This window comes from Wolffia australiana, chromosome 11, assembly GCF_029677425.1.
Source record: "Wolffia australiana isolate 7733 chromosome 11, ASM2967742v1".
Lineage (NCBI taxonomy): Eukaryota > Viridiplantae > Streptophyta > Magnoliopsida > Alismatales > Araceae > Wolffia > Wolffia australiana.
The window spans coordinates 2590003-2600638 of NC_135845.1; the positions used below are offsets into that span (position 1 = coordinate 2590003).

The window sequence follows — 10636 nt, forward strand, 5'->3', positions numbered from 1 at the left end:
TCACAACTGGTATAATCGCAGGGTTTTGGAATTTTCCTTGTCTCGAATGCAGGCCACTATGGGATAGCAATCATTCCAAATGCATGTCTTTAAGAGGGAAGCCAAGAAGCAACTGTAGGTGGGATTTTACAAGCAAACTTTTGGAGATAAGAAGCGACAGAGAAGAAGAAGAAAAAAGAAAAATCAATAAAAAATTAAGTCAATAAAAAAGTAAGTCAATAAAAAAGAAAATTGATAAGCGCTGATCAAAACAGATGAAAGATTGAAATGGATGAAGGAAAAGGGCAGGGAGATCACACTCGCTTTACTTTCAGTCACCCGCAGCCCCATCCGGGTGACTTTTGTTTTATTTCCACAATAATAGAAAGTCATTATGGTAGTTAATCCCCACAAATGACTCCCATCCTGCCACACTCCACAAGAGAAGAAACCCCCCATATTGAAGTTCTCTCAGAACCATTACTGTTGTTCCGGGTTGTGACTGAATCAGTCTCCATTAGCATCTGTTGGGCCATAGATAATCACCCATGAGGATTTAAGGTCTTGTCCTAGACAGAATTCACTTCCATCATTGATAAAAAATGCAATCTTAGAAGTCCTTAATATTCAATCATTGATGAAAATATTTTAAGGATATTCAAAAGTTATTTTAGGCATGTCAACTCCAAGCTGCCACCATAAAATAAATAATGAATGATTTTAACAAGAATGAAGATAAGTTGTAGTCCTTTTATGGACTTAGTGAATCAAACTTTTGACTTGGACCAGCATCATTAAATCCAAGAATATATGTTACTATTGTAGTCAGAAAACTGTTTAATCCATGAACTAAGATCCTAAAAAATAATGTACGAACTAGTATATTCATACTGTTGGGTTCTAGTGGTCTTGAGATGGATGAACAAATCAAAACATTCGGTAGTGGAATCCCTCATCTGCTTGACGCTCCTTGACTTAGGGTATGGTCAACTGTTAAACCGTAATTGGTCGTCCGAGTTAGTACTAATGCATTTCAAAATCATCGGAGAACTCTTCCCTGACTTTTCATTGTCTTAGCAAAGGGCTTCATCACATCATTTTCATTGAGCTGTCACCTCTTATACCGAGGGTGGACGATCCCATCTTGACCACTCGATCGTGTTCGTGAACTTCTCGATGCACTCGAACTAAGACTATTTAGAATCCCACGATTAAGGACAGGTAGGTCATAGTCAAAGTAAAACTGTCAGCCTACAAGACGTCTTTGATTGAGAGTTCGGTATAATACCGTTCAAGGATTTGCACGAATCAATTCAGTTAACTCTTTCCACTAAAGGGCACCCACTATCTATATTTAGTGTCTGCACACTAATGGCTATGGGAACACCCAATCATCATATGAGTAAGGGTAGATAGTGTTATTCATATGGATACTTTGATATCCTTGTTGCGTATCCTTTAAATAGGAATATTTAGAACACATGCTTAAAGACTAGCGTTCTCCGTATTACAATTTCATCATAATTCATTAAGTCAGATCATGTATTCATGGACTTTATTATAATCATCACATGTGCGCTATAACAAATAAGTTGTATTAATGAACATGGAATGAGACATTGAATGTGTGATTGGCTTGTCGACCACATATATTTCCATCACATACACGACCTAATTAATTTGGCTTATGTACTGACCTGCCTTCTTTATGTAAAAATTATTTAATGCAAGAGAAATGTGACAAAGATGAAAACACAATAAGAAATATAATTTGCATCATCCACATCTTGAGTGACAACAATGATTTTATAATGATATTAAATATAATAATAATAACAACATCATCATTATCATCCAGGTGGGTAGAATGTTGAAAATTTCATCATCAAAAGTCAACGAGAGATGTTGAAAATATCATCGTCATCTTGGTTTGGATGAACAAGGGGAGGATGCCAAATCAACGTCAACCTACTTATCATCATCCTCATCCTAACCATCATCATCATCCTACCTTTCATTATCACCGTCGTCAACCTACCTTTCATCTTCGTCATTCATCATTACGTCATTGTCATCCTACCTTTCATCATCATACATATCATCATCTTCGTCCTACATATCATTGCTGTCTTCCTACCTTTGATAATCATCAGCTTACATATAGTCAGCATCATCCTCATCATCATCATCTTCATCCTACCTATCATCATCATCATCCTACCTTCCATAATCTTCATCCTACCTATCATACAGTCATCCTACCTTCCGGCGTCATCATCCTACCTATCATCATTGTCATTCTACCATCCGGCATCATCATCATACATATCATCATTGTCATCCTACCTTCGGCATCATCATCCCACATATCATCATCGTCCCACATATTTTCGTCATCATCGTACCCATGGTCATCAATCATCAGCATACATATCGTCATCATCGTCGTACCCATGGTCATCAATCATCATCCTGCATATCGTCACCGTCATCATTCCCATGGTCATCAATCCTCATTATACATATTGTCATCCTACTCATGGTCATCAATCATCATCTTATATATCATCACCCTACTCATGGTCATCAATATGTATCTTATATATCGTCATCCTACTCATGGTCATCAATCATCATCATCATCATCATACATATCATCACCGTCATCCTAACCATGGTTATCGATCATCATCATCATAGATAGCATCATCCTCATCCTTGGTCATCAATCATCATCATCATACATATCCTCATGATCATCCTAGCCATGGCAATCGACCATCATCACCATCATACATATCGTCATCGTCATCCTGCTGATGGTCATCAATGATCGACAAAATACTTATGATGACCATCGTAGATATTGTCATCATCATCATCCTGATAGATACTCATTAATCATCATCATCATCGTACATATCGTCATCGTCATCCCAGCTAAAACACTATTTAAACGAATTCAAGTGGAAAGAAGCCAAGCTTCTATCACCATTATCAAAATTTTCTTCGTTGGTCTTGCGATTGCCGCCAATCTTTCTTCAACTCGGTTTGATTCCGCAATGTCTCATCCCGAGATCATCATACCATTTCAATGGACGGAGGCAGCAGAGTCGATAATCTACGGATCGCCGCCGTCTTCTACGCCGATCATCTTCATCTGCGGACCTAAGAACAGCGGCAAGAGCACCTTCGGACGCCATCTCTGTAACGTGCTCCTGCATAGGTCGATTTAGGTTTTTCTTCCGGTTTCGCAGATTTGAAATTCTTTCTGGCGGACTGATGATTGATGGAAGAACTTGTTCAGGTATGATCGAGTGGGGTTTTTGGACACCGATGTTGGCCAGCCGGAGTTCTCGCTGCCAGGATGCCTCTCCTTGCATCTTATTGATGAACAGTGTGAAGGCGAGTTTTCTCGTCGTCTCGTTTCTTGATTGCTTTCTGAAGTTTTCAGCTTATTTTTTTAGAATTCACAGATTTGGCGGCCATTTCGGTCAAGGCCCCGCTAAAGTAAGGGTTAATATTTCTTCCTTCTGCCATGAATTTGAATGCTGTGTTCTTTTGCTGGTCAATTGTTCATAGTTCTTGGGCGGAGTGAGGATCTAGTGACTGGATTTCCTGTTAGTTTTTTATAGCTGAATTTGAAAAAACAAAGGGTCGAATGCCACAATGTTGCGCCAGTTCATGCTAAACCCTAAACCTTAAACTTATAAATGTCTGAATATTACTCCAGTTCATGCCAAAACCCTAAATTGTTCACAGTTATTGGGTACAGTGAGGATAGAATGATTGGATTTAGTACTAGTTATTCAAGGTAAAGAATTATGAAAAGCAACTGTGAGGAGGCTAAAGTTTGAATGCATCCTTGTTCATGCTTGAATGCTACTCCAGTTTGTGCTAAACCCTATACCCTCAATCCTTAACCCTGTCCAATTCATAAACTCCACCCTTGAGATTCGTTTGTTTTTTTTCTCTATTGTATAAATTTTTCATATTTCCGTCTTAGGTGCCACTTCTTTGGTGATATTTCATCAAAAAGAGATCCAAAAGCTTATTTGGCTCGTATTTTCCATCTTTTTGACTATTTCGTTGACGAGCATCGACTTACAAAGCCGGAAAAACCTGTCATCTCCATGCTTCCTCTTGTCATTAACACGCCTGGGTGGGTGAAAGGTATCAGATTTCCACAATTTAAAATTAAATCGAAATGTTTTTAGTTCACAAGATCAGCATTTGAACATTTTTTTGTTTATCCATTTTCTCGTTTTCTCAGGCATTGGCTATGATCTATTAGTTGAGATGATACAGTTTATGAAGCCCACCCATGTGGTGCAGATACGTACAACTTCAGAGGCTAAAAATCTGCCAGCTGGCGCATTCTGGTTGGATGGAAATAAAGAGGATGATGTTTCCATGATAAACATTGCGGCTCCATGCACCAACTCTTTCAATGAAACGTAAGTTTTTAGCTTTTATTTTAAATGATCATTTTTTAATATATGCATGCTTCTTAATATCCCTAATCATGAGAAACTTAACATTACACCCTCCTACTATATATTTTTGTCTATTTTGAAAGTAAGCATTTTAAGCTAAAGTCAAAAAATAAAATTTTAACTTTTGAAATGGCATTTTATGAATCATCTGTTTATCAAAGAGATAAGTCTGTTAGCTTGTTAAACACCTGAATGTCGAGAAACTAAAACACTATAGCCAGATGCTGAATCTTTTTTTCCCAGTTGAAATCAGAAAATTTAAAATGAACGTCAGAAAATAAAAAAAATGAACTTTCAAAATGGCATTTTATAAACAATGTGTATAATAAAGATAATTACCTGAATAATGAGAAGCCACATATTATAGCCTCATGATGGATTGTTCGCCCATTTGAAGGTAGAAATGCACTAAAAAAAGGTACAATTTACTTGATCGGTTTTTATAAGAGAGATACTCGTGCATGTTTCTTAATCACCCGAATTACAAGAAACCAAACGTTGTAGCCTCGTGCTGGATTTCTTTACCCAACCGAAAGTAGAAATTTTAAAAGTTAATACTAAAGAAGGTAACTTTCAACATTCGAATTGGAAATTAATTCTGCAGCATACTTGTTCAAAAGCAAGCTCAACAACTCCGGGAAAATCGAATCGTTTCCTACTTTCGGCAAATTGTTCCTGCAGAAAGTAATATATCAACCAGCAAGGATCTTGCCCGTGTCTTAGCATCGATTCCTCCCTACAAAGTTTCTATCTCAGGAATTAAAATCAGACACCTTCATTGCCATGTAAGTCTAAATCACGTAATGACTCCAATATTTCTTGAACTTCTAGGATTTTTTATTATTTTGGCTCCCAATATTAGGTTCCCGACAGCGAGCGGTTTCATAGTTTGAATGCCACGATTGTTGGCCTGGCAATCAGCTCAAAAGAATCTCTAAATTCGAAAGATCATCTCCCTTGGTGTGTCGGCCTTGGTAAGATTTATGTTTCTTAATTTAGGAAATCATTTCTTCTTAAATTGGGTATAAAAAATCCTGAATCTTTGTCCCGGCTTCATTTTTCAAAACGTCAGATGCTTATCTTTGCTGGTTTTGTCTGAGTTGACTTTTTGGTATCAAGTCAAATCATTTTCATCCTCAATTTCCTCTTTTAACCAATTTCCTGTCAATAGTATTGATTTAATTTGATTTCAGGGATCATTCGAGGGATTGACATATTCAAAGATGTGCTCTATGTGATCACCCCTGTTCCTCTCTGTGATCTGGAGAAGGTAGACGTCTTGCTGCAGGGTCTCATCAGGATCCCCACATGTCTACTTCAGGTAAACTACTAGTCATCATCATGTTCATGATCATCATTCCCTCATAGCTTCATCAGGGTCTCCTCATGTCTGCATTAGGTAAAATACTCAACGTCATCATCATTATCACTATCATAGACACTCCTATCCACCGTATAATTGTCATCATAATCATTGGGATCATCATCATCATGAGTGTCATAATTGTCATTGTCATAGGGACTGTCATGGTCATCATCACCACCACCTTCATATCTTCATGAGGACCTCCACATGTCTGGATTAAATAACACTATCTTTTTTTTAAGAAAGATAGTGCTCCACATGTCTGAATCCATGACCTCTGTATAATTATCACCATCATTATCATTGGCGTCATCACCACCTTCATATCTCCCAATGTACAGCCATAATCATAACTACTCAAATCATTTTTATCATCATCAATATGTTCATCGTCATTGTCCGCATCATCATCATCGTTATCATCGATATCAGGTAATTATGATATTATATTTGACTTGGAAAACCAGGTCAGAGGATTCATGTGTCCCTACATGTCCAGCAATGTGCTCAACAGGCTGGACCCCGCTGGGATGGACATTTGAGGCTTGTCATTATGGTCATTATTTCACATACTTTGATGTTCGATTCATCATTCATAATTTCCATGCTGTTGCTAAGAACTTTCCAGGATCCAATTTTGGGCTGCTCCTCCTGTTTGTCAAAGCAACTGATCTTCCTTTGGATCAATTGCCGCAGGCAGAATGAAAAATATACGTCAAAAAATCTGAGCGTCAATCTTGATCGAGATTGATAAAGATAAATCGGTACGACCGATTTCTTTGTATCTGATTGGAATTCAATCCAACCATTGTTCCTTACCGACTAATTTGATCGACATAGACAATCGATCCATCTGATTGATGGATCGATCTTGATCGAGATCGATGAAAAATATATGTCAAAAAATCTGAGCGTCGATCTTGATCGAGATCGATAAAGATAAATCGGTACGACCGATTTCTTTGTATCTGATTGGAATTCAATCCAACCATTGTTCGTACCCACTAATTTGATCGACATAGACAATCGATCCATCTGATTAATGGATCGATCTTGATCGAGATCGATGAAAAATATGTGTCAAAAAATCTGAGCGTCGATCTTGATCGAGATCGATAAAGATAAATCGGTACGACCGATTTCTTTGTATCTGATTGGAATTCAATCCAACCATTGTTCGTATCCCCCAATTTGATCGACATAGACAATCAATCCATCTGATTGATGGATCGATGAATTCAAATCCTCGTTATCCAAGTTGATGGCTCAATAACACCCTAATCACATTCAATCTTCTCCAGCGAATCCATTCCTGTAGAGCACACCCAAATTCCATGAACTTATGCACAAATAAGAGAATACTTTTCGAAAAATGGAAGGATATGATACAGAAGAAGATCAGGAAACTGTCCTACTGGGTGTCGGCATCGTCCCGGAGCATGGCCATGAGCATGGAGATTTGATCATGAAGCATAGAATTCTCCCTCTCTAGATCTGCCCTCTTCCTCCGCTCGTCCAGCAGCTGCATCTGCAAGTGCTCCAGGCACCGCGAGTCTTCTTCCAGCTGCTCGCTAAGGCCGTCAATCTCCCGGTCCTGTGCAATGACGACTCGTCATCATCCTCATTGATTTCACTTAGATGATGATGAATACGATGAGCTCGTCATCATCATTGTCCTTTATCCATGAATTGTTGATGGATAACGATGACGACTGTTTCATCGTCCGTTGTCTCAGATGATGAGGCGATGAGGGGCTGTGACTAATCATCGTCTCAGGACATTCGTCCTTTATAACTTCATCTATTTTTAGATGATGAGGGCTGATGACGAGTCATCGTCATCATAGCCATTTGTCTGTGGTTAGGATGATGATGATGATAATTTCATCCTTGTCACTTCCTCTGTTTTAGACATGGTTGTTTTGTTCTTTTTGTGCGAATTGTTCGTTCTGTTCGGTTTTCTGAACATAACAAAAACAAATTTGAACAGAACATCACACAGACCCGTGTGCGGTTCTTTTGTTCGCTTTGTGCAAATTTTGTTCTAGTTTTTTGCGAACGTGGGAATTGTGCAAATGTGCTAATTTTGTTCGTTTTTGGAAAAAAAAGAACACAACAAATAACAAGGCGCTGTGCGGTTCTTTTGTGCAAATTTTTTGTTCGTTTAAAACAAACAGAACAGAACGATCATGTCTACTCTGTTTTTACTGAGGAGCCGATAATGAGGGGAGATGACGAGTCATCATCGCCCTCGGTCATTCGTCTGTGACAAGGATGACGACGACGATGATAATTTTGTGATCATCCCTCATAGATGAATAACATGTCATCCATTCATGCACGAGGGCCCCACCAATCCGAACGAACGCGGATTGGCTGATCAAGGACCGAATTCGGTCCCCCGATGCGCCGGTATGATTGATCAGTCCTCGATCAATCAGATTGAATTTTGCCCATCAGAATATGAAAAACACAAGAATTGGGGAATTGGGGTTGCTCACCTTCCTGTTCATCTCCTGAACAGCAATCCTCCTCATGCTCTCCACCACATCCACATTAACAAGCTTCCTCTTCTTCCCCACCACCCAACCCTTCGGGTAGCTCACCGCCTCGAAGTCCGGAGGCGGAAGAAGGTCTTCGTTCGATATCCGGCCACCGGACGGTGCCAGCGGCTCGAAGAGAGACCGGCGGCGATCGGAGAGCGAGTCGGCGACGGCGATGGCGGCGCCCTCGTCCTCGTCAATGGCCTTTGCTTCCTCAATTGCCTTCTCCAAACTCCTCCCATTACCTATATAGGAACTACCATCAGGACAAATTTATCTCAGAAGAGTAAAAGTAAACAAAGAAGAAATCACATAAAGCATAAAAGAACGTTGGCTTGGTTCTTAGTTATTATAATAGCCGTAAGAACCTGTTCAACAAATCAAAAAATCTTGGATCAGATACACAACAAGATATACAAAAACAAAAGAAAAAAGAAGATGTTGAAAATAATTACGCAGAATCAACCATTAAAAAACGTAGAAAGAAAAAAACAATTAGAGAGCAAGAAGGAAGCAGAACTAGATTTTTTCCTGAAAAAATATTTCCTTTTTCAATTAAGATGGGATGATTCTCTGAATCAAAGAATGATCAACAGTATCAAGGTATATTGTCTACTACTTATGCAAGGATTTAGGAGATTTCTCAATTGGGCTTGTGATTCAGATCTTGAATTCGAGATGCAGATCAAGAAATCGATGGGGGAAACGTTCTGGATCTTTGTGCGATTTGAAGAGGAGGAAAATTCAGAAAAAAGAAGACGGTCAAGAGTAATATTCTCTATGTAATGTGCCATCCAGATCCTTAATTCTTGACGCCGATCGAGTGGTTCACATGCAATCGGCAAGAAAAATCATACCTGATCTCTTGGGATCAAAAAAGGAAGATGAATATTCTTTATGGAATGTGCGATCTAGATCCGTTGTTCATGACGCCGATCCAGTTATTCAGAAGCAATCGACGGAAAATTCCTATTGGATCTCTCGCGATTATGAGAAAAAAGAGGAAAATTCAGGAGTAGACGACGGTCTCGAAGAAGAAATTATGCAATCGGACTTGAGATCTGGATCTCAAATCCTCGACGCCGGTCTAAAAGAACGTGCTGGATGAGTAGATTGCCGGGAGAAACGTACTAGATCTTTCGATTTGAGAAGAATAGTAGGAAATTTTAGAAGTAAATTTCTCCAACGGAGATCGCAAGAGATCTGCTGCAAATTTTCAATGCCAACTGAAGAAATCATCTCGGATCTGAAGGATTTAAGAATTTCGGGATCGGGACGAGTAGATTGGCGGGAAAAACGAACTATTCAAATCGTTAGAGATTCTCGACACTGACTAAGGATCTTCGGAAGAAACGACCTGAGTCTCAAGCGATTTGAAGAAAAATGGGAAATTCCGAGAGTGGACTACAATCTCGAAGAGCGAAATTCACTGAAAAAACTTGCGATCGGGACTAATTAACAAACAATCGACGGGATTTATTGATTATGAGGATCAAAACGAGCAAATCGAACCGGATCTCTTGCGAGAGTTCCAGAAGATGCGCGGTGGAGAAGTTGTGGAGAATCCGTTGACGATTACAACTCTCTTTTTCCTCGATTCCTCCGCATCCATGGCGATCTCGATGAACGATCTCAAATTTCTAGCATTTGGAGTTCTGCCGCTTTCTTCTTCCTCTTTCTTTGCTCATTCATCCCATTTCATATTTCTTTGATGTGGGATATTCGCATATTTAATACTCCACATAACTTATCAGTGTCACGTTATTAATTTTTAATGATATATTTCAATGAACTTGACAGTTGTTTGTTGGGGTCAACTATCCTGATATTATCACATGATATTAATGAACTTCATTAATTACAGGAAATAAATGCAAGAAGAAAACGCGCAATTTTAATTTATGAATGTTATTTAAACTATGCATAAATGTGAATAAGAATGGTAACGAGCACAGTTAATTACCCAAATAAGTGGAAAAAAGAAATGAACATAAAGGGAAGAATAAAACTCACAATATCACTTTAATATCTTCTCCATTGGTATTCTGTAAATTATGTATATTTGTGTATAAGAATGTTAATGAACTTCATTAATTACCCGAAATAAATGGAAAAAAATAAAATGAACATGAATGGAAGTAGAAAACACACATTCATCACTTTAAGATCTTCTGGGTTGATATTCTGTAAACTATGTATATTTGTGAATGAGAATGTTAATGAACTTCATTAACAACCCAAAATAAATGGAA

The 10636-nt window shown here is 38.5% G+C and overlaps 2 protein-coding genes across 2 annotated transcripts; one reads left to right on the forward strand and one right to left on the reverse strand.

Annotated features, from left to right (window-relative positions):
- The first annotated feature begins 2950 nt into the window (after window positions 1-2950).
- On the forward strand, window positions 2951-6471 carry LOC144709367 (Pre-mRNA cleavage complex II protein family). Its single transcript, XM_078582909.1, has 9 exons — window positions 2951-3205; window positions 3287-3384; window positions 3456-3489; window positions 3986-4152; window positions 4253-4436; window positions 5080-5260; window positions 5338-5449; window positions 5669-5796; window positions 6309-6471. The coding sequence occupies exons 1-9, from the start codon at window positions 3042-3044 to the stop codon at window positions 6381-6383; spliced, it is 1143 nt and encodes a 380-aa protein (XP_078439035.1). The 5' UTR covers window positions 2951-3041; the 3' UTR covers window positions 6384-6471.
- A 651-nt stretch (window positions 6472-7122) lies between these two features.
- LOC144709368 (Snf1 kinase interactor-like protein) lies at window positions 7123-10090 on the reverse strand. Its single transcript, XM_078582910.1, has 3 exons — window positions 9897-10090; window positions 8343-8629; window positions 7123-7435 (listed from the first exon to the last, which is right to left on the reverse strand). Exons 1-3 carry the CDS (start codon window positions 9994-9996, stop codon window positions 7253-7255), a joined length of 570 nt encoding a protein of 189 aa, XP_078439036.1. The 5' UTR covers window positions 9997-10090; the 3' UTR covers window positions 7123-7252.
- Window positions 10091-10636: the final 546 nt, after the last annotated feature.